This window comes from Acaromyces ingoldii (genome assembly GCF_003144295.1).
Source record: "Acaromyces ingoldii strain MCA 4198 unplaced genomic scaffold FA10scaffold_5, whole genome shotgun sequence".
Lineage (NCBI taxonomy): Eukaryota > Fungi > Basidiomycota > Exobasidiomycetes > Exobasidiales > Cryptobasidiaceae > Acaromyces > Acaromyces ingoldii.
Window position 1 is genome coordinate 932,863 of NW_020290251.1, and position 27,868 is coordinate 960,730.

At 55.1% G+C, this 27,868-nt stretch overlaps 14 protein-coding genes and 1 non-coding gene across 15 annotated transcripts; 6 read left to right on the top strand and 9 right to left on the bottom strand.

The window, feature by feature from the left end:
- The first annotated feature begins 108 nt into the window (after positions 1 to 108).
- On the top strand, positions 109 to 1,030 carry FA10DRAFT_162421 (hypothetical protein). Its single transcript, XM_025518160.1, has 2 exons — positions 109 to 372; positions 435 to 1,030. The coding sequence occupies exons 1-2, from the start codon at positions 201 to 203 to the stop codon at positions 746 to 748; spliced, it is 486 nt and encodes a 161-aa protein (XP_025375591.1). The 5' UTR covers positions 109 to 200; the 3' UTR covers positions 749 to 1,030.
- Positions 539 to 3,150, bottom strand: FA10DRAFT_243895 (putative glycine--tRNA ligase GRS1). The gene is made up of 3 exons (XM_025519324.1): positions 2,297 to 3,150; positions 1,063 to 2,224; positions 539 to 996 (listed from the first exon to the last, which is right to left on the bottom strand). The coding sequence occupies exons 1-3, from the start codon at positions 3,028 to 3,030 to the stop codon at positions 844 to 846; spliced, it is 2,049 nt and encodes a 682-aa protein (XP_025375592.1). The 5' UTR covers positions 3,031 to 3,150; the 3' UTR covers positions 539 to 843.
- Positions 3,151 to 4,868: 1,718 nt separating this feature from the next.
- Positions 4,869 to 5,703, top strand: FA10DRAFT_162460 (P-loop containing nucleoside triphosphate hydrolase protein). The gene has a single exon (XM_025518161.1). It carries the CDS (start codon positions 4,906 to 4,908, stop codon positions 5,449 to 5,451), a length of 546 nt encoding a protein of 181 aa, XP_025375593.1. The 5' UTR covers positions 4,869 to 4,905; the 3' UTR covers positions 5,452 to 5,703.
- Positions 5,704 to 5,744: 41 nt separating this feature from the next.
- Positions 5,745 to 6,608, bottom strand: FA10DRAFT_268588 (hypothetical protein). The gene is made up of 2 exons (XM_025522395.1): positions 6,076 to 6,608; positions 5,745 to 6,012 (listed from the first exon to the last, which is right to left on the bottom strand). Exons 1-2 carry the CDS (start codon positions 6,171 to 6,173, stop codon positions 5,907 to 5,909), a joined length of 204 nt encoding a protein of 67 aa, XP_025375594.1. The 5' UTR covers positions 6,174 to 6,608; the 3' UTR covers positions 5,745 to 5,906.
- A 271-nt stretch (positions 6,609 to 6,879) lies between these two features.
- On the bottom strand, positions 6,880 to 6,979 carry FA10DRAFT_t40. Its single transcript has one exon. It is a non-coding gene; the product is annotated as a tRNA-Arg (tRNA).
- Positions 6,980 to 7,570: 591 nt separating this feature from the next.
- Positions 7,571 to 9,311, top strand: FA10DRAFT_303366 (FAD-binding domain-containing protein; the record flags this gene model as incomplete). The annotated part of the gene is made up of 1 exon (XM_025525236.1): positions 7,571 to 9,311. The coding sequence occupies one exon, from the start codon at positions 7,571 to 7,573 to the stop codon at positions 9,179 to 9,181; it is 1,611 nt and encodes a 536-aa protein (XP_025375595.1). The 3' UTR covers positions 9,182 to 9,311.
- A 4-nt stretch (positions 9,312 to 9,315) lies between these two features.
- FA10DRAFT_254572 (putative CYB2-L-lactate dehydrogenase) lies at positions 9,316 to 11,451 on the bottom strand. The gene is made up of 3 exons (XM_025519733.1): positions 10,851 to 11,451; positions 10,599 to 10,791; positions 9,316 to 10,541 (listed from the first exon to the last, which is right to left on the bottom strand). Exons 1-3 carry the CDS (start codon positions 11,009 to 11,011, stop codon positions 9,375 to 9,377), a joined length of 1,521 nt encoding a protein of 506 aa, XP_025375596.1. The 5' UTR covers positions 11,012 to 11,451; the 3' UTR covers positions 9,316 to 9,374.
- Positions 11,452 to 12,169: 718 nt separating this feature from the next.
- On the top strand, positions 12,170 to 14,351 carry FA10DRAFT_303368 (hypothetical protein). Its single transcript, XM_025525237.1, has 2 exons — positions 12,170 to 12,319; positions 12,385 to 14,351. Exons 1-2 carry the CDS (start codon positions 12,213 to 12,215, stop codon positions 14,138 to 14,140), a joined length of 1,863 nt encoding a protein of 620 aa, XP_025375597.1. The 5' UTR covers positions 12,170 to 12,212; the 3' UTR covers positions 14,141 to 14,351.
- Positions 14,352 to 14,372: 21 nt separating this feature from the next.
- On the bottom strand, positions 14,373 to 16,423 carry FA10DRAFT_275977 (hypothetical protein). Its single transcript, XM_025523297.1, has 5 exons — positions 15,826 to 16,423; positions 15,355 to 15,766; positions 15,083 to 15,290; positions 14,775 to 15,018; positions 14,373 to 14,711 (listed from the first exon to the last, which is right to left on the bottom strand). Exons 1-5 carry the CDS (start codon positions 16,348 to 16,350, stop codon positions 14,694 to 14,696), a joined length of 1,407 nt encoding a protein of 468 aa, XP_025375598.1. The 5' UTR covers positions 16,351 to 16,423; the 3' UTR covers positions 14,373 to 14,693.
- Positions 16,424 to 16,711: 288 nt separating this feature from the next.
- FA10DRAFT_233465 (YjgF-like protein) lies at positions 16,712 to 17,186 on the top strand (the record flags this gene model as incomplete). The annotated part of the gene is made up of 2 exons (XM_025518950.1): positions 16,712 to 17,008; positions 17,085 to 17,186. 2 exons carry the CDS (start codon positions 16,712 to 16,714, stop codon positions 17,184 to 17,186), a joined length of 399 nt encoding a protein of 132 aa, XP_025375599.1.
- Positions 17,187 to 17,267: 81 nt separating this feature from the next.
- Positions 17,268 to 17,989, bottom strand: FA10DRAFT_272820 (DUF1077-domain-containing protein; the record flags this gene model as incomplete). Its single annotated transcript, XM_025523140.1, has 4 exons — positions 17,268 to 17,297; positions 17,366 to 17,535; positions 17,625 to 17,844; positions 17,915 to 17,989. The coding sequence occupies 4 exons, from the start codon at positions 17,987 to 17,989 to the stop codon at positions 17,268 to 17,270; spliced, it is 495 nt and encodes a 164-aa protein (XP_025375600.1).
- Positions 17,990 to 18,408: 419 nt separating this feature from the next.
- On the bottom strand, positions 18,409 to 20,406 carry FA10DRAFT_268594 (putative ATP-dependent RNA helicase DHH1). Its single transcript, XM_025522396.1, has one exon. It carries the CDS (start codon positions 20,020 to 20,022, stop codon positions 18,523 to 18,525), a length of 1,500 nt encoding a protein of 499 aa, XP_025375601.1. The 5' UTR covers positions 20,023 to 20,406; the 3' UTR covers positions 18,409 to 18,522.
- Positions 20,407 to 20,808: 402 nt separating this feature from the next.
- On the bottom strand, positions 20,809 to 22,911 carry FA10DRAFT_287947 (glucose-repressible alcohol dehydrogenase transcriptional effector; the record flags this gene model as incomplete). Its single annotated transcript, XM_025524170.1, has 2 exons — positions 20,809 to 22,698; positions 22,765 to 22,911. The coding sequence occupies 2 exons, from the start codon at positions 22,909 to 22,911 to the stop codon at positions 20,809 to 20,811; spliced, it is 2,037 nt and encodes a 678-aa protein (XP_025375602.1).
- Positions 22,912 to 24,108: 1,197 nt separating this feature from the next.
- On the top strand, positions 24,109 to 25,405 carry FA10DRAFT_280939 (hypothetical protein). The gene is made up of 4 exons (XM_025523653.1): positions 24,109 to 24,198; positions 24,265 to 24,680; positions 24,755 to 24,830; positions 24,936 to 25,405. The coding sequence occupies exons 1-4, from the start codon at positions 24,127 to 24,129 to the stop codon at positions 24,960 to 24,962; spliced, it is 591 nt and encodes a 196-aa protein (XP_025375603.1). The 5' UTR covers positions 24,109 to 24,126; the 3' UTR covers positions 24,963 to 25,405.
- A 160-nt stretch (positions 25,406 to 25,565) lies between these two features.
- Positions 25,566 to 27,862, bottom strand: FA10DRAFT_232625 (seven-hairpin glycosidase; the record flags this gene model as incomplete). The annotated part of the gene is made up of 2 exons (XM_025518914.1): positions 25,566 to 27,248; positions 27,326 to 27,862. 2 exons carry the CDS (start codon positions 27,860 to 27,862, stop codon positions 25,566 to 25,568), a joined length of 2,220 nt encoding a protein of 739 aa, XP_025375604.1.
- Between the last annotated feature and the right edge of the window lie 6 nt (positions 27,863 to 27,868).

Below are 27,868 nucleotides of genomic sequence, written 5' to 3' on the forward strand. Positions count from 1 at the left end.
CAAACCAGCAGCTAGAGGCGGCCGGTGGCTCAGATGGAATCGACGCCTACGAGCTGGCGCGGACTCAAGTGACCAAAGTGGCCAAGTCTGCTGTAAGCACGAAGTGCTCGATGCTCAGAAGCTTCGTTTTCCTCTGTTAGTCTGACTCAAAGTCTCGTTTGCAGATTCCGGACAATATTCAGCTTCGGCGCGAGGTCATTATGGGCCTTATGAAGAGCTCAACGGTTTTCATCAACTACCTCGCCGCCGCTGCGCTGGAGAAGACGCACGAGCAGGGGCACAAGACGATCACGGCCACCACCGTCGTAAGCGCCTTCAAGGAAGCTGGCTTTCCCGAAAACTACGTGAAGGAGCTGCGGGAGGCTGTCGCTGGTGAGCTTGTGTCACCGGCCGGGAGCGGTAGAAGTGGGAGCTGACAAGGCCTTCTACCACAGAGAAACAAGAGGCCGATGCTGAAAAGCTGGCACAGCGCAAAGAAGAGAGAAAGGCAAAGGCAAAGGCAGCGGGTACCGACGGCGAGGCAGTCGGCGATGGTGGGGAAGAAACAGAGCTAGGCGACGATGGCGAGGGAGCTGCAGCTGGGGAACCACAAGGAGAAGGAGAGCAAGGTGCTACGGATGAGGCGGACGATGACGAGGAAGAAGAGGAAGAAGAGCCCCGGGGAGAGGGTGAAGAGCCAGAAGAGCTGCGGGAAGAGCCTGATGAAGATGATGTACCCGAAGATGGACCAGACGCCGAGCACGTCTAAGGGCAGTCGAGGCCTGCTGACTTGTATCAATAGATCATTTGACTGACTATGAGGGAGGGAGAAGGAGAAAAATTACAAGATGACGAGGCGTCATTTCAGTCGAGCGACTGCTCGCCGCTGTAAGCAGGCAAGCGTTCGCATGCACCTTCCCATGAGATAGTACCGTCGCACATCTCCTTGATGACGGCAATGACCTCGTCGACGGAGCCAATTCGCTGGCTTGTCGAGTCTCGCTCTCGCAGTGTCATCTGGGCCAATGAGAGGGTCAGTTCGGCGTTGGCAACATCAAAGGGAACCAACAGGTGACTACTCACCGTGCCCTTGCTAAGACTGGCGAAGTCGAGTGTGCACGCAAAAGGTGTGCCGAGCTCATCATTGCGAGAATATCGTCGGCCAATGGTGGCGCTCGAGTCATCGACGCGGCTCGAAATACCCTTGGCTCGCAGCTTCCTGGAAACCTCTTTGACCAGCGGCGCCAGCTTGTCGTTGGAACTAATCGGCACCACCAAGGCCTTGATTGGAGCGACAAGGGACGGGAGCGACAGCACGCCGCGGTCCTTGTCGTCCTCACGCGCCCAGAAGCTGTGCTCGAGGAGCGCGTAAAAGATTCGCCCGATGCCGAACGAAGGCTCAATGACGTTTGGCGTAAACTCGCGAACCGACTCGCGGATGGTGCGCTTCTCAACCTTGACCAACTCCGGTGTCACCTCGAAGGATTGCTCGCCAGCCTTGACCTTGGCTGTGCCATTCTCCAGGTGGCTCTTGAGCACCTCCAGTTGCTCCTCGGAGAGGTCCATGATTGCCTCTTCCACGGCCTTAGCGTCCTTCTTAAACTTCGGTCCCAGCAGCTTCTTTTCAATCACAGGCACGAGCTTGTCGTAAACGCGGGGCTCGGACAGAGCCTTGCGGACGATGAGGTCCTTCTTGGTCTTTTTGCTGTGGACCGTCAGGTCATACGCACTTCGGTCTGCGCAGCCAACGCATTCGATCCAGCCATAGCTCGTCTGGATTTCAGCGTCCCAACAGTCGGATGCGTAGTGGGCCATCTCGTTTGCCATGTGCTGACGGAAGCGGAGCCTCTTTGGGTCGATACCAATTTTGAGGAGGAACAGGTGGATCCTGCCCAAAAAGTAGCCCAGCGTCTGGTTGTCGACCATGCCCGACTTGACGGCCTCGCCGATTGTGATATGGGACAGGTCACTCTTGCCGGACTGCTGCACGTCTTTGGGCAAAAAAGCGAGTGTGAGACCAGCCGTTTCGTCGAAGCGGTCATGATCCTTTTCCAGCGGGTCTACGTAATGCTCGATCTCGGCCATGGTGAATTCTCGCACCCGAAGCAGGCCAGCGCGCGGGCTGATCTCGTTACGGAACGATTTACCGACATGGGCACTCGCAAAGGGGACACGACCATTGTTGAAGTCCAAGAGCCTTCCAAAGTTGACAAAATGGCCTTGTGCAGTCTCGGGACGAAGGTAGCTGGGTGGCCATCGTGAGTTTGGATGCAAAAATTTAAAAGAAAAGGAGTAATTCCGAAGAGCACCAACTCACCCCTTTACCTGACCGGTGGGACCAATCGACGTCTCGAACATCAGGTTGAACTCAACAGGCTCCGACACCTCGTTGCCGCTCTCTGGTGCTTTAATCTCAAACTTTCGGATCAAGTCGCCGAGCTCCTTTCCCGTGTAGTTGTCGATCTGTGCCAGTACGCTCTCGTACTCCTCCACGACGGCGTCGTCCAGCTTGACAATTGCGCTCTTTGCCTTCTTCTTCTTTGCCTTCTTGTCATCCTGTCCTCCCTCTGCTGGGACTGCCTGTTCCTTTTTTGCTCCGGTTTCACCACCACCCTCGGCTTTTCTCGCCTCTTCGTTGCCCTTGAGTCTCGCCTCGAGGACCCCCTCGACAAGGTGATCCGCACGGAAGATCTCGCCCGTCTTTGGGTCCTTGCACATCCAGTCGGCAAACTTATCGACGTGTCCCGAGGTCTTGAGCACATCGGAGAGCGTCATGATTGTCGTGTCAAGCTCCAGCATCTCCTCCTCGAGGATAAAGTGCTGGCGCCAGGCCGAAATGATGTTGGCCTGGAGAGAGGCACCCGTCGGTCCGTAGTCGTACAGACCAGCGACTCCACCATAGATCTCAAAGGCCTGGGTGTAGAAGAAACGCTTGGTCATGAGACCCTCGAGCTGTGGTCTCGAGAAAGGGTGAGCGTCCCTCTTGATGCCCTGCACAGAGTGAGGCAGAGGCGCATCGGGGTCTGCCCCGGGCACAACATTGGTTGCCATGGTGCGCCGCGAAAGTGCTGTCCAGCTCCTTTTGGCAGCTGTTGAAGGGTACGTGCGGCTGTATGGTGCTGGCGACAATCGAAAGAGGTTCCTCGTCGCTGCGTACGTTGCACACCTCACTGACATCCAAGTCCTCTAGACGTCTTCTGACTCGAGAAGGATCGAGGTCGCAAAAGGGCACCGAAAGCAACACGATCACGTGGATGAGTACGAAGCACGTGAATTGTTTTGCCGTTTGAATTGACGATTAAAAATGGCCAAAGACAATTGGATCTGGCGGGTTTTTTTGTTTTGTCTGGCTCAACGCGTCCGCTTCCCCTTCGTCCTGCAAACAAGAAAAGAGCGACCGCTGCATCACCAAGGCGAACCGCAACGATGGCGCCGGCACCAGCACCCTCGTCCAAGGAGACACGAATCGCCATTGGTGAGACACAGCGCCCTGCGTGGAGCATCTTGAGAAGGACTTAGCTGATCGGCCTTTTTCGACAGTCTCGACTGAAAAGTGCAAGCCCAAAAAATGCCGACAAGAGTGCAAGAAGAGCTGTCCCGTCGTTCGTATGGGTGAGTGATCGACGAGGCTTCGCAGGCGAGCAATCAGGCGCATGGCTGACAAGACGTCGTTCAGGGCGGCTGTGCATCGAGGTAACGCCCACGGCCAAGATTGCCTTCATCTCGGAGCCTCTCTGCATCGGATGCGGTATCTGCACGAAGAAGTGCCCATTTGAGGCCATCAACATCATCAAGCTCCCCACCAACCTCGAGGCCGAGACGACCCACCGATACAGCGCCAACTCCTTCAAGCTCCATAGACTACCGACCCCACGTGTTGGCCAGGTGCTCGGACTGGTGGGCACGAATGGCATTGGCAAGAGCACTGCATTGAAGATTCTTGCCGGCAAGCAAAAGCCCAATTTGGGGCGATACGATGTGCGTCATGCCCGACTCAGCCCTCTACCGACGTTGCTCTGACGCCTTTCTTGATTTCCACAGGACCCGCCGGACTGGCAAGAGATTCTCAAATACTTCCGAGGCTCAGAGCTCCAAAATTTCTTTACGAAGGTTCTCGAGGATGACATCAAGGCCCTGATCAAACCGCAATATGTCGATCACATCCCAAGAGCGATCAAGGGTAGTGCGACGGTCTCGGACATGCTTGATGGCAAGCTCGAGAGAGCCAATAAGGCGGAGATTGTCAGCGTGCTGGACTTGAAGGAGGTTCTGCAGCGAGACGTCAAGCAGCTCAGTGGCGGAGAGCTGCAAAGATTCGCCATCGGTATGAGTTGTGTCCAGACCGCAAATGTGTAAGTGCAGCACTTTTTATGGAGAAGGGGAAGACTGCGATGCTGAGCATCCGGCACAGGTACATGTTCGACGAGCCATCGAGCTACCTTGACGTCAAGCAGCGTCTCAACGCAGCGCGAATGATCCGAAGCCTTTTGGATGAAAAGACCTACGTCATCGCCGTCGAGCACGATCTGTCCGTCCTGGACTACCTCTCCGACTTCATCTGCTGTCTCTACGGTGTTCCCAGCGTGTATGGCGTCGTCACTGTTCCCAGTCCAGTGCGCGATGGTATCAACATTTTTCTCGATGGCTATATCCCCGCGGAGAACATGCGCTTCCGAGAGGACTCGCTCACCTTCAAGATCGCCGAGACAGCTGAGGAAGAGGTGCAAGATCGACTTCGGACGTTTGAATACCCCGCCATGACAAAGACGTTGGGCAACTTCAAGCTGGACATTGAGCCTGGCTCGGTCAGCGACTCGGAGATCATTGTCTTTTTGGGAGAGAACGGAACCGGAAAGACAACGTGAGTAGCATAATGATGTATGTGCTGAACGTGAGCTTACCTTGAATTCGCACAGATTCGTTAAAATGCTGGCCGGTAAACTGGAACCCGACCCGGGTGCAGCGAAACCCCCTCAGCTCAACGTCTCGCTCAAGCCCCAAACAATCGCTCCTAAGTTCCAGGGTACGGTCCGGATGCTGTTGCTCAAGCAGATCAAGATGTCTTTCATGCACCCGCAGTTCAACACCGATGTCGTCAAGCCTATGCAGCTCGACAATATCATCGATCAAGACGTGCAAACGCTCTCCGGTGGCGAGCTACAGAGGGTTGCCTTGGTCCTGGCCCTCGGCAAACCTGCGGACATTTACTTGATCGACGAGCCGAGCGCCTACCTCGATTCCGAGCAGCGTATCATTGCGAGTAGGGTCATCAAGAGGTTCATCCTTCATTCCAAGAAGACGGCATTGATCATCGAGCACGACATCATCATGGCTACCTATCTTGCCGACCGAGTCATCGTGTACGAGGGCCAGCCTTCGGTACACGCAACAGCCAAGAAGCCCGAGTCTTTGCGTGAGTTTATCTTATTCCTGCTGTTCCTATCCAATTGGCTGCTGACTATTACTCTCTAGTGACGGGCATGAACTCGTTCCTGGCCGTGCTCGAGGTTTCCATGCGGAGAGATCCCACAAACTTCCGGCCGCGAGTCAACAAGCTCAATTCGATCAAGGACAAGGAGCAGAAGTCGTCTGGCAACTACTTCTTCCTCGACGACGAGTCTTAGTCAATCATTGCGCTACTTCTTTCTTCAAAAGGCTTGAACGCCAAACACAACTCCTTGTACATCCTAGACAATTGACTCTCTGTCCCAATCCAATGGATGGCGAGAGGCTTCATCAGAACATCACGCGTGTGGAAGAAAGGTGTACGGGATCATCGTGTATGACATTACATAGTCTTGTGCGAGCAGACGAGAAGTAAAAGGGCAGAGTTGTCGTCTAGCGGTTCGTCAAGAGGCCACTTGTCTCGGGTATCGCAATCGTTACGGGGAGTCGTCGTAGCTAGGTGGGCCTCATTTTGTACCACTTCAGACCTTTCTGCGCCTTCCGCCGCCGCGACCGCCACAGCGGCAGCAGATGACATCGGCGATGCAGTTGAACGTCGCAATGAGGGCCGTGCTGATTGCGTTGATGCTGATGGTTGGTGCTTGCGAGTCAGTTTCTTTGTTGCTGGAGGACGGGCCTATTAGTACTCACACAGCGCCAACGATGCTGACGATGCCGTTCAAGACAGCCATGATGGCCCGTCCAATCGACGAGACGATGGAGCTCAAGCAGCTAGCGACGGCGCCCATATTTACAAGATGCGGAGGTGGATGGGTGGGTATTGAACGTGCGGTTGGATGGATGATCAATCACAGAATCGGGTGTCTTCAGAAGAGGGAATTGACCGGCAATGTGTCTCTTTTAAGAGAAAGATGGACGAGGGCAGCAGTCCGATGACGTTTGATGTCACCGCAGATGTCACTAGCCTTGCCTTAAGCAGGGCCCAATCGAGGCTGTGCAAATAGTGTCAGTAACACTACAATCGATCCAGCACCGGGAGGAAGCGCGGCACATTATGTCCCTAGGGCTTATTTCCCTTATCGGTAACACTGTTAAATGATCGTGCGCCTCTGCACTAAGCTTGCCTGCATCATCCCTCATCCTTCGCCAGCTCCATCGGGATCAGTAATGAACCCTTGTGCCTACCTAACTTTGGCGCTGAAACTCCAAACACTTGTAAGAGTAGCAGGAGCGTTACGGCAAAAAATTAAAGTAAAGCTCGAACCCCCCACCCTTAGCTATGACGTACTGCAGCTTTCGCCAGAATTTTTTTCCATCGGTGCTATGTAGCGGAGAATTGTCCGACTGGGGCGGTGCCGAAATGACCCCGTGTATCTGCTTCACCCTGACTGCTGTACGCGGCCATCTCTCGCCTCGTAAGGCATGTAAGAAGCTGTGACAACAATGCTCTCCCAAAAGAAAGAGAAGATCGCGCAAAATCGGTTAAAAAAAAAAAACCTCAGTGGGGGCTCGAACCCCAGACCTTCGCCTATATCCAAAATTCCGGATGGAATCTGCATAGGAGGGCGCTGCTCTGCCACTGAGCTACGGAGGCGATAGCTAGAAAATCTGGCTCTTTTGAAGTATATAACTTGTTCACAAATTGAGGGATTCTGGATGATCAGCTTGGACTTTTTGGGCTAGCGCGTGCACCACTGCGCCCACTACGTTTTTTTTTATGATGATAAAACCCCTTTACTATGCCCTGAACGATCGTGGGAGCCAACGGCTTCGCCGCCGTCGCAACAGCGGGGTCAACTCAGAAACCAGGTGCAGCCTGAGCGGTCTATGACGCTCCTCATCGGTTTTTCGAATTTGCTTGAACACTCCGTTGGGAACCATCGTTTCGACCGAGGCACTTCCTCAACTCCGTCAAAGACTGCGTGCACGGATTTCCAAGTCAATTCCATAAGCTCTTGACGTGGACGCCGGACGTACGTGAATGCCGTAGTCCTAACCCCGTAATCCTGACCCTGTGCCTGATCGGAGGCCACCGTGTACGGTGCGGCCCCTGAATACTAACTCCGAGACCGTATGGTTGCCACTGCGCAGACTTGGTATATAGAGTGTTGACGGCTTCTTAAGGTATCGAGCGAAGCCACGCCCTTGCCCTACGTGCTCTCTCGTCCATTCGACCAGCTGCACAATGTTGTGTCCTTTGCTGCCACTCGTCTATAGTCTCCTATTTGTCTCGTGCCGAGCAGCGCGCGTTGAGGGCGACTGCATTAGGGACGACGAAGCTCTCAACATCTTGGCCAAGCAGCTCTCACCAAATTCCATCATCTCGTGCAAAGGTCAGCCACTCAGCATCTTCTCCGCCAATCGCTACTGGGGCAAACAGTACGGCAAAAATGCCAGCGTCGTCGTATTTCCCACGACGACCGAAGACGTCAGCAAGGCGATGAAGGCTTCCAAGAAGAGCAAATGCGGCAATGGCCTCTCCTTCGTTAGCGGCGCCCATGCACAGACATTTGCCTCGAGCACAAAGGGCTTCCAAATCGACCTCTCATGGATGAACCAAACCAAAATATTACACAACGTAAAAGTCGACGATGCGTCTATAGATACTGCCATTCAGTATCAGAGCGGCGCAACTTGGGAAGGCGTCGCTAAGGTCACCAACAACAGCGGTTACACCGCCATCGGCGCCCGCGTTGGAAATGTTGGCGTCGGCGGATTCAGTACGGGAGGTGGAGTAGGTTTCTTAGGAGGAAGCTATGGCTTCGCCGTAGATCGCGTGCGAGCGTTCGAGGTGGTCTTGCCAGATGGACGCATGGTGAATGCGACGAAGACGAATAAATATTCGGACCTATTTTGGGCTCTGCAGGGCGGTAATGGTCAGTTTGGCGCTGTGACAACATTTTATCAGGAGGCAGCTGCAGAGCCGACGCAGTCACAACTTGGCTTCTTCTTCATCGCTCCAGGCAAGGCGAACAAACGCAAGGCGTACGAAAATATTGCCGACTTTTTCACTAATCACGGTAAATCGGGCGGCGACCCCTTCAGCCTGATGTACTACGACACCGGCCTCTTTCCCCCCGCACTTCAGGGCAACTCAACGGAACCGACAGATCTGATTGTCGCGCTGCGCTTCTCGAATCCCAACGATCCGAAACAAAAATCCTTCAACGAGACTTTTCGGGGCTTGCTCTCCGGCATCGATTTCACTGCTCAGCAGATTTCTGAGGTTCCTTTTGCTTCAGCGACTACCTACCTATTGGAACCTTTCTTTCCCTACGGCAGCCGGCGAGGATTCTGGGGCTCCCGAGTGACCGAGGTTGATGCTGACTTCATCGCCAAGGTCACGGATGTCGTCGCCAAGAGCGTCAGTGATCTACAGGCGACGGGCGAGAGCCCGGTCTCGCATATCTACGCGCTCCAATATCAGTTTCCGGGCTTGAACGGCCATCAGCCCAAGAACGATGACGACACAGCATGGCCCCATGCCGTCACGGCACACCAGACGCTCTTCTCGCCCGCCTGGAACAGATCGAGTAACGATGCCCTTGTCTACCATGTAAATGACATGCTCAACAAGATCACTTGGGATCGTCAGGCTCAGCTCGACCCTCCATTCGTCGCAGACTACCCCAATTATATGAGCCCCAACGTCACGGCCCGCCGCCTTTTTGGTGACAACGTAGACAGGCTCATCCAGGTCAAAGAAAAATATGACCCAGACTGCAGACTACACCAAGGCAGGACGTGGGCCACGAACGCTTGCAAGAAGCTCGGAGTCGCAAGTTTCTTTCCCTAAAAAGCTCCTTTCAGGTGTTTCCTTGTCATTTTGGCCCTTTCTTTCGCTTAAGATCCTGTCATTCGCTTCGTCCAAATGAAAGATTCTGTTTTGCCTGAGGCAAGCTTCACACAGGATAGTTCGCAGAGGGAAGAGTCAAATAGAGCAAGTCATGCATTTCCGCATCGCGAATCGAATAAGTATAAATATATGGCTAGAGCTTGACAACTGGTTTGCCCACCGGTTCGTCGGGCGATCCAACAGCGGTGCTCATCCTCTCGTAGACAGTGTTAGCGCTGGTCTCCGGGAAGACAACGTGCTGGTTGAGTGCGCGGGTGTCGACCATCTCGGGAACGAGGTCCTTGAGTGTGGGCGCACCAATCAGTCTCATGTTCATCTCCATCTCGGCCTTGAGAAGCTGAATGGCGTGCTGTACGCCCTCAGGGCCGTAGGCAGAGTAGGCGTACAAAAATGGTCGACCGATTCCGACAGCTGTAGCGCCCATGGCGACGGCCTTAAGCGCGTCTGAGGCGCGGCGAACACCTCCGTCGACGAAGAGCTGGAACATGGGCGAAAACAACTTGCGAGCCTTGAGCTCCCGCACAACTTCGCCAAGGATCTCGATGCCTGAGCGCGAAAAGTCAAGCTGTCGTCCGCCGTGGTTGGACAGAACGACTCCCGAGAGACCCATTTCGGCCGCCCGGACGGCATCCTCCCATGTCTGGACGCCCTTGAGGACGATGGGCATCCTGGTAACGCTCCGCAGCCAGTGCAGGTCATCCCAAGAGAGGCTTGGGTCGATGAAGGAGGAGATTGCTCGAGCCGCACCCTGCGACCGATCCACGTCGTCCTTGCTGTCGTTTTGAACACGCGAGCCTGTGTCCTCAAACTTGATCCTCATGTCCTTCTCTCTCCTTCCCAACTGAGGCGCGTCGACTGTGACAAAAAGTCCTTTGACTCCTCGTTCCTCGGCTCGTCGAATGATCTTCTCCGTCACCGCCCGGTTTGAGTTGACATAAAGCTGGAAGAACTGAACCTGCTGCTCGTGGACACGAGCATCGCAGATCTCATCGAAGCTGCACGACGCCAGTGTGGGAATCATTTGGATCAGCCCCTCCTTGCCCGCGGCAATCGTCAAGTTCTTTTCTCCGTCGGGGTGACCCAGTTTGCCAAGCGCGGTCGCGGTGATGTAGATAGGCATCTTTGACTTTTGTCCCAAAAGTGAGGTGCTGAAGTCGATGTTGGAGACGTCGCGAAGGATACGCGGGCGGAACCAAATGCGGCCGAAAGCAGTGTTGTTCTCGCGCATTGTCACTTCATCGTCGGCACCCGAGGAGTAGTACGCCCAAGCGGTGCCCTTCAACACCTGACGAGCCACGACCTGACCACAAGAATGTCAGAGGAAGCGCACCGGAGTGGAATGGACAGTTCTACGTACCTCGAAATCGTACAGGTTAAGGCACTGGCTGAGCATCGGAAGATTTTCTTTGTTCTTTGCAATCTGTTTGTCTTCCTCGGTGACCTCCTTCTCTTCCTTCTTAAGCGTGCTCTGATCCACTTCGCCCAAGTACTTTTCAGGTGCAAGGTTCTCCTCGAGCGTACCAGGGGGATGGATGGGGTCGTACGCCTCGCTGCAAGCGGATCATATCAGCATGCTGCTTATGTCAATCACCAATTGATCAAGACTCACGTTGCGTCCTTCCCGGCGTACTTCAGGATGATGCCCTTCCCACCGGGATGGTCAGGAAGGAATTCAGTGACATCGTAGACCTTGCCGTGGACGATAACATGGCAAGATTGTTCGCTGTTGTGCTTGGCCACCTCTTCGGCGTTGAGAAGCTTGCCGGACATGGTGTGATCCTAGACTAAGAGGCGAGATTGGTCGTGGCGGGAGGAAAGAAGATATGGAACCCTTTGATGGGGTAGGTGGGGTGGGTCGCCAAAGAAGTTCTTCTAATCTTTTTCAAGTGGCCAATGATGCGAAGGTAGGCTGGTGATCAGAAGCTGTCGCTTTGGAAAAACCCTCGCAAGAATCGGACTTCCCCACAAGTGAACCAAACCCACTTCAGTTCATCCAGTAGCTGAACGCCGGCCAGAGTGGAGATTGTGGTGGAGGTCATTAGCCAATCGCCGTGGTGACGATGAATAAAGCCCACGTGGAGAAATTCGACTTGACCCGAGATAGCCGAAAGGACCAGCCGGACTTGGACAGAATATGCTCTACTGAACGATTCGAATCGCAGCCCCGTCGGGCGCGAATGTGCTGCGTTCTGTGACTTGGAAGAGGTGTGTTGCAGGCTCTCGCTGCTCAGGCAAAGTTCGACGAAGTTGAAACTGTGCCAGGCCAGGCCACTTGCAATCCAGGTTTTTGAGTGCCAATCATATTCCCCGAAGCCACGGTTTCACAACTTTACGGCATTGAGCTTCTCTGTGCTTGTGATGCCAGCGTCTTGCTTTCGTGCCCCGAAGGCTTAGTGCAGGTGCTGGAGATCTTCTTGCCGTGTAGCTCAGTGATTCCTGCAATTAGCTTACAGAGCTATATAGCGAAGATGTTTAGCAGCTATAGGACTAAGGTGAAGCTCGGATCCTACTTGCAGCTACAAAGACCAAGAGTCACAGGAAAGAGAGCCTGGCATACATGTAAATCCCTTCGACATGTTCATAAATATCTAGGTGATACTTGGGGTAGAGTAGCAATGACAAAAGAGAGGGATCGCAGTAATGTCACTGTTCGAAGACGAATCCCGCGAATTGAAGCAGATTATAGCGGTTCCTGGAACTTCCAGGGCTAGAACGATGTTTAAAAATCGTGCGAACTTTTCGAAGCAAGCGGTTAAAGAGTGTCGGTTTCGAATGAAGCTTAGGCTTCGGGAGACCTGCGACTGCCTGCCTCCTGACTCTGCAGGCCTCCCCTTGTAGGCTGCAGAGCGAGATGTAGCGAGGAAAGGATCGGGCGCAGAAAACGTAAGTGGAAGCGATGTAGCCCATCTCCTCTTCCCTTCCCTTCTCCTCACAGCTAGAAAGGGCCCCTTTTCGCCCCGGCTGAGCACCTATGTTCCCTTTTCCGCTCTTGTTGGGGGCTGCAGCGAGCACGGCCATATTTTCGGCCATCACGATCATCCTCTGCTTCGTTCCTTATCCACAAAAGACGCTCAATTTGTAAGTTGTAGGGCCTAAGACTCAACTCATCTTGTCGATTGCTGAAAGAATATTCTTCTCTACAGCCTCGCAACCTCGCCCCTGGCCACGTCTTCGAGCTATGACTATGGTTCCTCTGTGAACTACTATACTGCCACCAACAACGGCTATGGCGGCTACTCATATGCCACTCCGTTGCCGCTTGTGTACACGACGACCCGTTCCGACGCCTACGGAACCTTCACATATACCGAAACATCCTACATTTACGCCGACTCTACCGATACGGCGAATTACTACTACGGGTCCTCGACTACACCCACGACCTATGCTACCCGTCGCGCTGAGCCTGCTCCTGCAATCCAAGAGCGTCAGCAGGTGACGTCTGCGAGTGCAACAACATCCTCTACTTTGGCACCTGCTTTGACTCCGACATCTTTGCAGATCAACCAGACCAATGTCGGTCCAATCTACTCGATTTGGCTCCTCATTGTTTGCGTCCTTCTTTTTGTCCAGTCTGCCAGCCTTCTTGCGTACACGGTCAAGAAGCGGCGGATGATTCAGAAGCAGGAACAGGCCGACGTCAACGAGGGCATCGTCCAACCTCTGGCGAGTAACCCCGAAGGACCGCCTATAGGCACACCGACAGGATTCCCAGCAGCTATTCCAAGCCCACAGCCGTTCCATACGCAGCCCGAGCAACAGCAGCAGCAGCAGCAGCAACCGCCCCCGACAATGACGTCCGGACAAGCAGCGTCTCCTGCCGTCGGCGCGCAAAACTCTACTCGCACGCCGAGGGTGACGATCGCTTATGCGCGCTGTCACTTCGCATGCCTTGTCATCTTGGCTCTGCTGCTGATTGTCCCAATCGGCTTCCTTATGAATGTCGTCATCGACTGGCACACCGTTGCCAAAAACGGCGTGTCCGACTTTGCCTCGTCGCCTTTCCTCGTTGGCGGCAACTACGGAGGAGGCGGAAGCTACGCCCTGGGAGCCTATCTCGCTTCTGGGGGATGCAATGCGACAGCTGGCGGGAGTTCATACTACTACAACAACGACTATCTCAATCCTTGCGATGGCTTTGATGGCTCGTACTCGACAAGTTTGTCTTCCCGCTACAACATTGCCGCATCGGACAAGACCCCTAGAGACCTAGCCTTCTACGCTAGTCCATTGATTGCCGTCCTCATTTTCTGCTGGTTCCTGCTGCTGGCATGCATGGTCCTCGCGATCGGTGTGTGCGCGATGCGGGGCCCAAGGACAAAGAAGAGAAAGAGGAAGGAGGTCGAGAGGGAGCTGGAATTGATGAGGGCACGGCTGGACGAGCAAGATCGCATGCGTTTCTTGTGGATGCAGCAGCAGCAATATCAACAGCAGCAAGGGCTGTACGGGGGCTACTTTGGTCAGCAGCCAGGCCAGCCAGCAGCCCAACAGCCATCGACCCAGAATATGATGACGTACCCGCAGCAGCAACAACAACAACAACAACAGCAGCAACAACCACAACATGAGCAACAGGAACAGCAGCGAGCCGAAATGCGACAGATCGCCCCCCTAGACCCCAATTCTTTCAACGAGGGGATGACCGTCTCTCAACCTCGCTACACCGATCTCGACCATGTTTCCCAGGACAACAATGTCGCAGGGCCAAGCAACAGCAACCGCCTGCAGCATCAGACGCAAGCGCACGAGTTGTACGCCGATGACGGAAACCAAGCCGAGGACGCTTCGTTGGAGCCATCTGCTCCTGCTTCTTCAAAGGGCAAAGGTAAGGCGAGAGCCATCAGCCACGAGAATCTTCACGAAAGGCACCAAGAGAGGTCTTTGCAACACCAGCAATGAGCACCTTGAATGCTCGCATCATCTAATTTCGATACCCTCGCACAGCATTGAAGCAACCACGGACACTTTGCAACAGACCCAATAGTTCTTGCAAATTACAATAATGATTCGAGATGCACTTGGCTCTGAGAGAAGAGAAGCCGCTTGTCCTGGCTCTGGCTTGACTTTGCGACGCAACATTGATCTTGAACAGACATCAGCAAGTCGACAGTGGTCTTGAGCGTGGTTGAAAGCCAGAGCAGAATAGATAAATTGGTCAAATTGTTGCTTATTGTACAGAATGGTGAGAGTGAACATGGATAAGATGTCAACGAGATAGACCACGAAACGAATCAGGGTGGACGACCTGCGAGGGAAGTCTTCATGACTGCTCGCAGGCAAGGACGACGTCCATCGCAGACGGCCTTGATCCGGTGTAGCCTTGGGAGGTGAGCTGAGTCCGGGTCGCGAAGGGCTTCTCCCATGTGTTGAAGCCGAGAAGGTGGTAGGGGAGAGGGAGATTCCACGTACCGCTGACTCGATAAGTGCTTATTATGCTAGGTCGCCGCTATCTTCATATTTGGCCTTTGATCTATCGAGCGAATGTCTTCTTAGTTGTGGTTCTTGCGGGTCAACGGGGCGACGAAAGACTCACATCAATGGTTCGCAATCTGTCTCTTGCCGCTTGAAGAGCCGCTTGTGCGCCTTTTGTGTCCCACTGCCGCTGATCCAGAGGAACCTTTGCCTTTTTGGAGCCGCTCTTAGATGAGAAAGCTTGAGCCGGTGTCGGCTCCACGTAATTTGCGGCTTGGTGCTTTTCGAGAAAAGCATGGGCCTCGTTCAGATCTGTGAAGGCAAGTTCAGATGTCAAGAAGGTGAGAGAAAGAGACGGTCGGAAGCTGTGAGAGCAAAGGAGGTTCAGCGAGCTGAGCGTGACGGGAGCAAACACGAAATTGGACTCACCATTTTGACATGACGAGCAGGGCATTCGCTCGTTCGCGGTCGACAAAGTGGTCCATGATGTAAGCGTTCATGTTCGGTGCATCGGCATATAGCCGGAAGAAGCCGTGATAGTTTCCAGTGGCCAGTGCAGCACGAACGCTAAGCGCATGAGCGACGGCCGGCTCGGCCTTGTGTGCTGGCGTCAATTCTGCCATCAGGGCATTGACGTCTGCCAGTCTATGTCAGCAAGAGAGAAACTGCTGCGATTTGAGGAATGGGGGGAGCCTGCTCACCTCTTCGGTTGCGAGTGTGCAGAAGATAGAGGATGCGGTAAGCCAGAAACTCCATTGCGCTTCCGGGTAGACCGTGACTGTAAAGGACCCTTAGCTGGCTCTGGCACTGGTTGTACTCCCCCAAGTCGCCCTTCTCGAGGGCGATTCGGGCATGAATCTCGTACACTTTGACGGTGAAGTCGTTCTTGATCCTTTGCACTGTCAGGTCCTGTCGCATGCTCTTGAATTGATCGCAAATGTAACTGTAATTGGCCTCGGTCCGCCACTTCTTCTTCAGCAGCTCGAGTGTCTGCATCAGCGTGGGCAGAGTTCGTACCGTCTTTGGGTCAGGGGCCGAGGTGAGGCGCAGGTAAGGCTTTTCCAACTTCGTTGAAAGGCCCACAACGGTGTCCTCATCCCAGTCGATGACATTCTGCTCTCAACAGATGTTTCAGCAGGATCGTGGGCGGAGATGCTTGGAGAGACACTCACCGGATCTGCAACTTCTGCATCCCCGAACGCCAGTGAGGGCGACGATGAGCCTGCCCAGCCCCCACCTCGTGCTGCAGAAAACGGAATCGGACTGTGCGGTGCTACCCTATTCGGGTCAAATCCGCCCAGCCTGGCCCCTAAGCTCGAGCTCGCCATTGCATTCTCCATGGCCTCGCGCTCCTGACTCTGAAAGGCCGCCTGTTCATTATTAAACCGTCTCGCTCGCTTCTCTCTCCTCTCCCTGTCTTCAAACGACTCGAACTGAGCCCCACCCGCGAGCGCCGAACGCTTCTTGCCGCCATTGTTCCCCCCAAGCAGCTTCTTTTTGTGGCCCGGAGCACCTCCGAGCAACTCGAGCTGCATGTTGTCCCAGTCTGTGGTCTCGATGGTGCCCTGCTGGAAGCATCGTAGGATCACCAATCGAAGCTCCTCTTGCACCGCCTTGCGGTTCGAGTCTGTGCAGGCATTGAATGTCCGGTTGGCGAAGTCCTTGAGCGGCTGTGGCCACTGCGACTGCGCAGACATCCTCAGTCCTGCGTCTTTTGTGTAGATTGGCTACAACGATATATTCGCCGATGGAACGGATGAAGTCGAGGAGAAAGAAAGGGGGGATAGGATTCTTGATTCAGAGGCGCACATCGAATGGCCAAAAAATCACGTGCCCGCGACGGAACACAGTTGTCACTCCGGGGGTGGTGGGTATCTTCGGCGTTTCGATCTTCTCGGGTCCCCTACGTCGTCTCCTTTCAACTGCATGCTGTCCGTGACACGGCTCTCGAGATCTATCGCACCTTTAAGACACGACAGCCTCGCCAAAGCCCTGCGATATCCAACCCCCATCAAAGCACAAGGAAGTTCCTTCGCCTTCTCCTCCACTGCCACTAGCATGTCCTCCACGCCCGGCTACCAGATCGTCAGCACGCCCACGGCGCCCAAGGCCATTGGGCCGTACAGCCAAGCAACGGTGCACAATGGTGTTGCTTACCTCTCCGGCTGCATCCCCCTTGTTCCTTCCACCATGGAGATCATCGAGGGTGGCATCGAGGCCCAGACGCAGCAGGCAATGGACAACCTCTTTGAAGTCATCAAGGCTGCCGGCAGCGACAAGAGCCACATTCTCAAGATGACTGTCTTCCTCAAGGACATGGGTCACTTTGCAAAGGTCAACGAGGTCTACGAAAAGGTGCGTGTCACCTTCCGCACCAGCCTCCTTTCTTCACGCGGCTGACACTCTTAGTACGCTCTTCCTACTTCCAAAGAACTTTGGCCCCTTCAAGCCTGCCCGCTCCGCCGTCGAGGTGGCCAGGCTTCCTCGCGATGTCCTTGTTGAGATGGAGTGCATCGCTGCTGTCAAGGCTTAAGCTTTACCCCCTCGAAATGAGGCAGAAGAATGAGAAGAGAAAAAGGGCATGAGAAGCCGAACTAGACGCTTCCATTGTAGATCAAGGGTACAACGGCGAAAATTCTAATGGCTTTTAGGGTGGTGAAATCGTCAGTCTGAAGTCGGAGACGAACGAAGGACTGAGAGCGAGGTACTCACCACTCTCGGCTGTCTCCATGCGAGCCAGTCGCTACTCTCGGTCGGGAGGAGGCCCATGCTCCAGCACTTGTAGATGCCGAGCGCCATCAACATGAGTTGGCAAGCGACGAATGTGACCTGCTGCGGGATGAGTGCTGTTGCCTTTCCTGGAGTTGAGAATGGCGCAAAAGCTGTTTATGTTTTACGTTGCGTCAGAGCCTGCGTGTGGTAGGAGAGAGAGAGACATAGGGCATGGAAGAGAGCAAGGCGAGGTACTCACACTGCTGAATCGAAACAATGCCCTTGATGGGACCGGTGAGGAGCATACCGACGGCCATCATGCTGAAGATCTGAACGCCTGATCCAGACATGTACAGCATAAAGCCGTTCATGGGCAACGACTTGGCCGGTGCGATTGCCACGTCCCACGCCCGCTTCGATTTGAGGGCTTCCACGTCCGCCGCCGAGGGCACTGACCTGACAGGAGCCTTGCTTGTGCGCTGTTCACAAAGTGATGCTATCGGCTCAGTCTTGCCGGCATCTTTAAAGCCATGTGGGGAGAGTCCTCACCTTCGAATTGCCTTGGGTGCTCTGCAGCGCTTTGAAGCCAGGAGGGTCGAGCACCTTGGACGTCCTGCTCGACATCGGTCATAAGTAAGGCTGGACTCTTCTATGGTGAGATAAACATTTCTCACTCACCTCTGTACGAGGCTCGTCTCTGCCCCAGTGGGCATCGTCCAGCTGTTCAGCCCGCTCATCGTCCGTGACATAGTGCCGTCGCTAGCTACAGGAAGGCTTTACCTTGGATTGGTGAGAGTTGGTGAGATGCGTCTTATTCAACACGTGTTTAGGCAGGCCCGAATTCCGAAAGCGACACTTTTCATGACGAACACCAGGCATCTTTGTCCTGAAGACAGTATGGGCACAGGGTCGGTCTTTGTTGGCATAGTACGGGATAGGATTGCATATGTACTGTACTTCGCACAGTGAGTGTCACAAGGAGGCTCCAGTGGTGACTAAGAGTGTGACAGATTGAGAAGGGAGCTCTCTGCAATGTTTGATCGCTGCGAGAGAATGGAGCTGTTGACCGGGGTTGTATGCCTTTGAGGGGTGAGCGTTGATAACGGATCGTAAGTCGCCGACGGCTTTCACGATGCTGGAGGAGAAGGAGCCTGTCATCAGGCTTGACGAGCTTGTTGTGGTTGCCTGGGCCCTCGATTCCTGCCAGCGATGCTTTGCGTGAAATCTTGGCTTTGAGGAATTGTCGTCTGGGTGAACTTTGCCTGCGTCGGAGGAATAACGGGAGCGCCAGATTGGTGTTGTCGCTGTTGCTGCTGCTGTGCGCCATTGCCATTGCCATTGTTGCTGCCGCCGTTTGCGCTGGCCTTGCCGCTGTTGTTCTGCTTGTTGACCTCGTCTTCGGTGATGAGACTGGGGGCCACGTAGAGGCGCTTGTCGATCGTGCTCGGGATAGGCTGGATTTCTGTGCCCAGCTCTTGCTCGATGCGGTACAGGTTGAACCGGTCCTCGTAGGTAATGAGGTTGATAGCCAAACCCAGGTGGCCGAACCGACCGCTACGACCGATCCTGTGCAGGTACGTTTCTGCATTCTTGGGAAAGTCAAAGTTGATGACGACGTTGACGGCTTGGATGTCGATACCGCGGGTGAGGAGGTCGGAGCAGACGAGGTTGCGGCAGGCGCCGTTGCGGAAGTCGTGAAAGACTCGATTACGATGGGCCTGGAGCATCTTTGCATGTGAGTAGAAGCAGCTGTAGCCCAGCTCGGTGATCTTCTTGGCCAGCAGCTCGACGCGATTCGTCGAGTTGCAGAAGATGATGGATTGGTTGATTTGAAGCCGGCTGAAGAGGGTGTTGAGGCAGTGGACCTTTTGTCTCTCTTCGACAAAGGCGTAGTATTGAGTCACACCGCGGAGCGTCAGCTCGTCCATGAGGTTGATTTCGTACGGCTTGACCATGTGTCGGTCCTTGAAGTCCTTGACAATGAGGGGGAACGTGGCACTGAAAAGCATCACCTGGCGCTCTTTGGGCAGGAAGGAGAGCAGCTGCTCAATGACAGGCGTGAACTCCGGCGAGAGAAGCTTGTCGGCTTCATCCATGACGAAGGTGGTGCACTGGCTCAAATCTGCGATGTTTTTCCCGGCCAAATCCAGGATGCGACCAGGCGTACCGACGAGAACGTGGACAGTCTGGCTCAAGCGCAGGATGTCGTCCCTCAGCGTGGTGCCTCCCGTCGTGACCATGACCTCAACGCCAGTGTGCTTGCCCAATGTCTTGCACACCTGACTCGTCTGCAGCGCCAACTCTCGCGTCGGGACAAGAAGGACAGCCTGGATGTGCGTTTTCTTCGTGCTGAGCCTCTCCAATGATGGGATCACATAGGCCGCCGTCTTGCCCGTCCCGTTCTTTGCGCGCGCCAAGATATCACGGCCGGTAAGCGCGATGGGAATTGCCTCTTCCTGGATCGGACTGGGTCGCTCAAAACCGGCCTCGAAGATGCCCATGAGGAGCTCGCGCTTAAGAAAGTAGTCTTCGAAATCATTGCCCTTTGTCTTGAGAACGTCGTCCGTCTGTGGACGCTCGTCGCGGACGACTCTTTGCTGGATTTCTTGGCGCCATTGCGCCTCTGTCTGTCCCGGTGCTGGTCCTGAAGCCGACATGGTGCTGATGAGAGAGAGAGAAAAGCGGTCCGGTCCCTTTTACGATAATACAACAAGTCGAAGCGAAGAAGAATTGAACGAGATGTGCACCGCGACTCAACTACAATGTATGAGCGTTTGGATGGGTGCTGGAGGCACGCAGAGGAGACAGAGACCGAAAAAGAGAGGGAGAAAAATGGTGTTGAGGTACCAGGCGACGAATAGCTTTGTAGGATGAAGAGCGATTATTGGAATGGTCACCCTTCTCGGCTTTTTTTTTCGAGCGGTAGACGATGTCGATAGCAGAATTTGCGAGTGATGGCGATCACTTGGAGCTTAGAGATGACCTAGCACAGCGGGTGGTGAGGTGTGAGGTCCTGTGCGCAGAGACCGGCGCGCAAAGTTTGGTGCGCTGGAAGAGACGAGCGGCGGCGGATGAAGAGTCGATTGTGGGTCGGAGGCGAAGCAACCAGCCTCGTCGACGAAGTAGCGTTGGCGGTGAAAAGAGCACGTGACCACAACGCCATCTTTGCTCTGAAGACTGGAATAGGTCAATTGGATTGCGGCAGGCACTTGTACACTCGAGGGTGGGCACCAAGAGAGGGAAAGACAATAAGAGGGGATGAGGAACATAAAACAGATAAGGAGGAATGGAGATGGAAAGATGAATGAAGTGGAAAAAGGGAGAATTTGTTGCGGGCGAGGAGAAAGAATTGTGAAAGTAGCAAGAGTAAGGGTTGGAGCCGCGGCGGCGGCAGCAAGGCCCAAGAGAGGTTCCGAAGGGCGGTAGGACGCAGAAAAGAGCGATCACTTCATATCCTTTCCACGATCGCGGTCTCGATCCCGATCCTGGTTTCGATCCCGATCTCGCCCATTGACTGGTCCGCCAAAGCCTACTTTTGGCCGAGACGTGTCTCTGGGATACTTGACCCGGAACTCGCTGAGGATGCATATATGGTCCGAAGGAAAGTGCGCGTTGGGGAAGCCAACAACCTTGTTCAGATAGGAACGATCGACCTCGCCAAGAAGACCGGTGACCGCGAGGGCATTCGAGTTGTACCAAATGTAGTCGATGCTGCCCACGAAGTTGGGCGTATAGTTGGTGAAGGGCAGCTCGCCGATGTCATGGTACGCGCTCTTGAGGGCGAGCTTGTGCTGGAGACCGTGGGCGGTGTAGTCTCCGTAAATGTGCTTCATGAAGTCCTCGTGGTCACCCGCGATGACGCCCTTGTCAAGGAAATCGTAGACGCCACTCTTGGGGACGCTGTTGAAGTCGCCGCAGATCAACGTCGGAATCTTCGTACCGTCGCTGTACTTTGGCGCGGGTGGGTAGCCATCCTTTACGTCGAGCTTAGCCGGGAATTTGGCGAAGCGCTGCCCGATCTTCTCCAGCTCGTCCATCAGCATTGCCACTTGCACCAGCTTGACGTCTCGGAACTCGTGGTCCCAATAATTGTGCACATTGGCCACGATGAAGCGGCTTCCGCTGTCACGATTCTCCAAGAGGGCCACGATGGCAATGTTGTCCTTTGTCATGACACGATTGAACATGTCCTCCGTCTTTCTGAAGTCGGGCCTCTGGAGCGCAATTTGGTTGAACTCGATGAGCTGCTTCTCGATGAGAGCAAACTTGTTCGACTTGAAAAACGTGGCACAGCCATCCACTCTCCGCTTCTCCTCATCACGCATCGTTCGTGCCCTCGACTTTGGCCAATAAATGCCGTCGTAGTCCTGCTGAGAGAGGTGGTGCAGGAAATAGTCTTCGTACTGCTCTGAGTCCACTTCCTGCAGGCAGACGATATCGGCACCATAGCTCATGACCTCCTGAAGGATGAAGTCCTTGCGGTAGTCCCAAGCGAGGGCCCAGGACGGCGTGTAGCCGTAGAGCTGTTGCGTCGCATACTTTTCGCAAAGAATGTTGTAGCAAAGGACGTTGAACGACTCAGGCGGCGGATCCGGTTCCTCGTCATCGTTGTCCCTCGGCGGGGGCAAGTCGGGCTCGATGGTGATCCACTCACGCTCCGGCGGTGGCAAAGGCACGGGACACGAGTCTCTGAGGAAGGCGATGAGCGCCGATGTCCCCTCGCTTTGCGCCAAATGAAGCAGGTTATCGGCGAGTGGGTTGCCCTCAATTCCTAGCGTGTCCAGGTTGTGCAAGGATCCCAGCTCGGGAGGGAGCGTGACGATGACATTGTCGAAGAGGAAGAGCTCCTTGAGACTCGTCAAGATGCCCAATTCCGGAGGAAGCGAAGTGAGCTTGTTGCTAGATGCATCCAGAATGACGAGGTTCTTGAGCCGCGAGATCTCGGGAGATAGCGTCGTGAGGTTGTTATGGTTGACAAAGAGCGATGTCAGGAAGTCGTACCGAAACAATTCGTTTGCCAGATTCTTGAGACCCAACCCGCCCATGTCGATCGTCGTCCATGACTGATGCCCTTCCTTGCTCTCGGCATCGTTGTTCTGCCGTGCACTTGATGAAGCTTCGCCATTGGCTGCTGATCCAAGTCCCGAAGACGAAGAATCGTCGTGCGACGCATCCTTGCGCGCGTTGTGCAGACTAAGGCCATTGGCAGCCGTCACAGGAATGTGCATGCCCTTGTTGGGATCTTGAATAGCCACAGCGGCGCTCGTGGCACTACGAGCTGCCAAGGCGGCTGCCCTTGCATGGTGATGCGGTGAAGCCGATTGCCTCGAGATCTGCCATGATTTAAATGTGCAATCAGTCTTCTCACGCTCTTTGCGCGTGTATTCCCAGCAACATACCTCTGCCTTCAAGAGCTGCTGCTGCCAGTGTGGGGACGCATTGGCTGCCGCCGCTGCTGCAGCGGCAGCAGCGGCCGATGCAGTCGCAGACTGATGCGATGCACCGAGATGACCGGACCCTGTATGCAGGGGACCAGGCGAGGGCATATGTGAGAGGCCCGACGGTCCATGAGAAGGATGTGAGTGGATGTGGTGGTTGCCCGCCAAGGAGCCGTATCCAGGAGAAGAGGGAGCACCTCCGTTATTGTTGATTGAAGCTGCACTTGAATGGCTCAGAGAGCCAGGCAGAGACGACAGCGAAGGGTTTTGTTGGTGAGAATGATGCGGGTGATGGGACCGCGGCCCCCAGCCAATACCTGTAGAGGTTGGGAACCGACCAACGGGAGGAAATGCCGAGCCATTTTGGCCGGGCACGCCTCCTGCGCCAAACGAGGGGCCGTTAGAGCCGGCGCCCGAGTGATGGTGCTGGTAAAGGTAGGCCGGACCCGGTGAGGGCGAGGGCGAGGGAGAAGGCGACGGGTACATCTGCTGATTCCGTAGCCTTTGTTCGTCGATGTGAATCGGTTGGTGAGAGTGAGAAAGAAAGCGGAAAAGAAGAAGAGCCGCCGGTGAGATCCGTTCTGAGAGGCAATGGTGGAGGACGGCTTGACATGTGATCAACCAGCATGGTCTCTCTCCAAGGGGCCCAACAGAAGAAGAGGTTGGCTGCCGAACGGCGAACTAATATGCCGCTCGGGTTTTCTCTGTTCGTCGAGAGTCGTCGAAGAGCCGACAACAGTCGTCACGTCTGCGCTCCGTTGCAACTGTTAGCCGCTTTGGGACGACTTCAAACCAACCTCTCAATATGTGAGAGATGTTGCCCGATCGCAAGCGTCAAAGCTCGATAAGTGCTAGCGAGCGGCTGAAGGGCGACGCCTGAGCTTGTGAAGCAGCTACGTGATGGATGAGGCCAAGTCGTGTAGGTAGCGATAGCAAGGGATGGGACTGGAGGAAGGAGAGAGGGAAAAAGTCCAATCTGCGATCGATCCAGAGCGAAGATGATGGTGGATGGAGGAGCAGCAGCGAGGCAACGATTAGACTGAGCTGCAAAGGCCACCCGCGAACGGTCTTCGAGTACAGAGACCCGGGTGTTTGTCTGGTCGGCGCTTGGGACGATGAGCGTGCGCGCGTAGAATAGTAGTAAGGGCTGACGAAGAAAGGGAGGGATTGTCACAGGTCCAACAAAGGGCGCGCGCTGCAGATGACGACGGCGAAGCCGTTGGCGCCAAACAGATCACGTAATCAACCACGTGTATTCGCGCCCCCATCTGTCCTTCCACTTCCGACTTGCTCCTTCTCGTGAACGAGACAGACGTTGTTTCGATGGGCGCGGGAGCATCTAAGGAGCAGCCAGGGCACAAAGCAGCAACGGCAAGTGGGACAGAGAATCACTCGGTGCGTCTGTGCCTGTGCTTTGTCTTGCAAAATCGCATCGTCCGATACTGATACATCGCTCAACAGCAAATGAGCACCAATCTTCTCGGCAGGATTGCCGAACCTAACAAGGGTGACAAGCCGACAATCCGACCAGACAGCTCGTCGTCTCAGCAGCCGCAATCACCACCGGCGCCGGTGTCTCTCCCCCGACAGGAACACCTCGACTCGTCGATCCAGTCCAAAATTCGCGATGAGCTGAGCCGGCTCAAGAAGCAGGAGGCCACTGTGCGGCAGCAGATCGAGGCCGCTCTGGAAAAGGAGAGCCTGGATCGAGCATCGCAGTCGGCGTCCAAGGGTGCAAAGGGAAAGTCTAGCATCTTGCTCCGTCAAGAGCTCGACGACGTCCGTTCCAAGATCGAGCGGCACACTCAGAGGAAGCAAAAGGTTGAAAAGGCACCTGGCGTAAAGGAAGCGAGGAGTGAGGTGCTCAAATGCTACAAGTGAGTTTCTTTACTTGCTCCTGCCCCGCCACCGCTTCATCAAACAGGCTGCTCATTAAATGATCCATCTACAGCGAAAATCCAGGGCGGTCACTTGAGTGCTGGGCCCAGGTTCAGAACTTCAAGGATGCCGTCGCAAGAGCAGAAAAGGTGAGTCCTCGCGCTCTTACTCGTCTCTACTCCCCTTCTGACGTTCCCGCATCATCTCTCCCTCTCTCTGTGTTCCCCTTGCCTGCCCTCCTTCGCTGCGTACAGGACTTTGTCGCATCCATGGCCAGCTAGATTTCCAAACGAATGGCAATGCATTTACACGGGTCCAACTTTTTGACCGGAACGTAGGCCCAAGCGACCCTGCTATGGTGAAGGCTCTATTGAATCTTGTCTTGGTTATCGAGAACTCTTCGGAGTGGACCCTAGCCCTGAGAGATATGATTTGATTGACAGTCCGAGCCATCGTACGACCTCTTCGTAGAGGGTCTCGCAGCCAGACCGCACAAAGATCTTCGTAGCCGCTCGATGCCGCGCCTTTCAGCTCATTGGCAGAGGGATCAGAGGTCAGAGTATAGAACAGTACCTCAAATGAAGAAGAGGGCTCTTCACTTGCTTCCAGATTTGAACGGAACGAAATAGAGCTCCCGGGGGACCGTGTGACGAGAGTAGAGAAAGCCGGGGACGAGGAGCGCCCTCCCTGAACCCAGCCGCGCGGCCTTTTTTGCACATGTCACACCTTTCGATCGTCTCGGCAGGCAAAGCGAAGAGGAGAAAGCTCAAGAATTTCAATGATGATGATGACGGAGATGCAGGAAACTGTACAAAGCTAAAGGCACTTGGATGAGGCAGCCACGGGCGGGTAAGACCAGGGGAGACGAAGAGCTTAAGGACAGTCTAAGCGTTGTTACTGCTGGAGATGTCGTCGCCGTCGTTGCTGGTGGTACTTCTACTGGAGGAGGTGCTGATGCTGCTGCTGCTGCTGGCATTATTCTTGAGGATCGGAGGAGGAATGACCTTGTCGGCATTCGCCTTTGCCTTTGCGAAAGCCTCCTGTTTCTTGCGCTCGTTCTCATTTTTGTCATACCACCGTTTCAGGATGGCGTGCTTTTGTTGATTCGTCAACCCCCCAACCGGTCCACCCTCGCCTCCTGCATAGAGTCCCGAAGCAGAAGGCGGCGTGTGTGACGACTCTGGCGCCGCATCGTCCCACAGCTTCTTGGGCCCATGACCCGCGCGCGCCCACCGGCCCTTCTGGGGCGTCAGCAGGGGATGCGCCTCGGTGGTGAAGACGTAGTCGTCGAGGGAGATGAGGTCCGGCGGGGAAAAGAGGAGGTAGTAGTACTTGAACGTCTCTGCGAAGACAAAGCTCTCCATCGAGTCGCTCTGCATGGCGGGCACCTCGAGCACGCTCTGGATGCTCGAGAAGCCGACGTCGGTCATGCAATGGGCCACCCATGAGGAAAACATCTGCCAGCCCCTCTCCTGCCACTTCTCGTCGCCCGTGATGCGCCACATGTAAAAGACGGACTCGATCGTCTCTGGTCGATTGCGATAGTCGGCACGGATGCTGCGAACACCAATGAGAGGCGACCCTCTGGCATTTCCCCGTCGGCTCGTGCCATCGGGCATGACGACGCTGTCGAACCGATCCGTGTCTCGATCACGGTAGAATGTCAGTTCTTCGGGCCCAATGCCCGTTGCTGTGGCATTGTATGCCCACCAACAACTCTCGGTCACGCGCTCGGCATGGACCAGATCGTGAGACCGACCAGAGAGAAGCCTTGCGCTCAATCCAATCGATCCTCCTGCAAAGCAGGTAAGGTGCTCGAGCTTGGGCGTGAAGAGCCGGCCATTGCTTTGGCCCATGATCAGAAGCGGTGTGTTGGGCACTGAGCCAATGTGGCGGAGCAGCCAGCGATGCGCGCTGTCCATGGCCTCGCTAAACATGCGGCCGTACTGCTCCAAATGACCGTCCAGGAGCTGGTGCTCCTTGATGAGGTACTCGAATGCGCTGTCGGCCATGCCGCCCCACGTGTACCACCCGTACATGGTGCCCCGCTCAGGAAAGATGCTCGTGGGAAGCAGGGTGCCCAGCCGCTCCGGTGTGCCCGTCATGTTGCGGTCGAGCCAGTCGCTGGTCCTCTGCACGCGGTCAAAGTAGGTGCGATTGCCAGTCACCTGCCACAGTCTCGTCATCTCGACGAGCATGCTGGCAGCCTCAGCCAGGATAACGCCGCCGGCTGCCGACTTGTATGAGGGCTGGTCGAATTTGATGCGACCAACGGGTACGCCGGTGGGCGTGTCAAAGGCAGGCATAATCAGCTGAGCCAGCTCCTCGGCGCGGTCCCGCATGAGGACATCGCCAGAGAGGTCGTAGGCCGAAAGGAACCCTCCAAGGTATCGGATCGCCGTCTCGAAGACGGGAATCTTGCCGTCCGAAAAGCCGTATGCGCTGCGTTCGCCGCCAACGAGGTGAAAGTCGATGTCGCGGACGTGCTGCCGCGCCAAGTCATATTCACCCGGGAGTTCCATAACGAGGAGTGTATCGAGCGCATCGACGATAGTAGCACCCCAACCCTGCTCGACGAGGAAAGGAGAGAAGCAATTAGAGGTCCCTTTCGACTCTCAATTCTTCAGAGAAAAAGTCAACTCACATTGAAGTTGTCATGGGGTACTTCCGTGACGGGCTTGAGCTCATCGTGGCCCCATGCAAGCCTCTTGTAGCCTTGCCAAGCGTGCAAAAACGCATTCCTGACGAGCCTTTGCCTCTCCTGCAACACCTTGTCCCTCGCAGTGTTGCCCTCGACACCCGAATAACGATCGGGGGCGGGAAAGGGATGCTGCACCTTTGGCAGCGGCATTCTGCGGCTTGCAGAGCGCCTCATCTCCTCGAGTGGGGGCTGCCAGCCCGCAAAGGGCGCCTTTCGCCACTCGGGCTCCAGCGGTTGCGCTTCTGGTGTATATGCGTCCAGGTACGTCGTCTTGGAACCGTTGACGGCTGCTGACCAGCCACTGTGGGCAACCCAGAGCGAAGCAGGTACCTCTGGGGCGGCCATTGGTGCCGTGGGCCGGCTCAAGAGAGGGTCACGCTGAAGCAGTCGGAGCTTACTGGCGGGGATGACGCCGAGGTGTGGATTGCCGTCGGCGTAGAGCTTGTCGAGGTCGTGTGAGGAGTGATAGTAGCCCTTCATGACAGC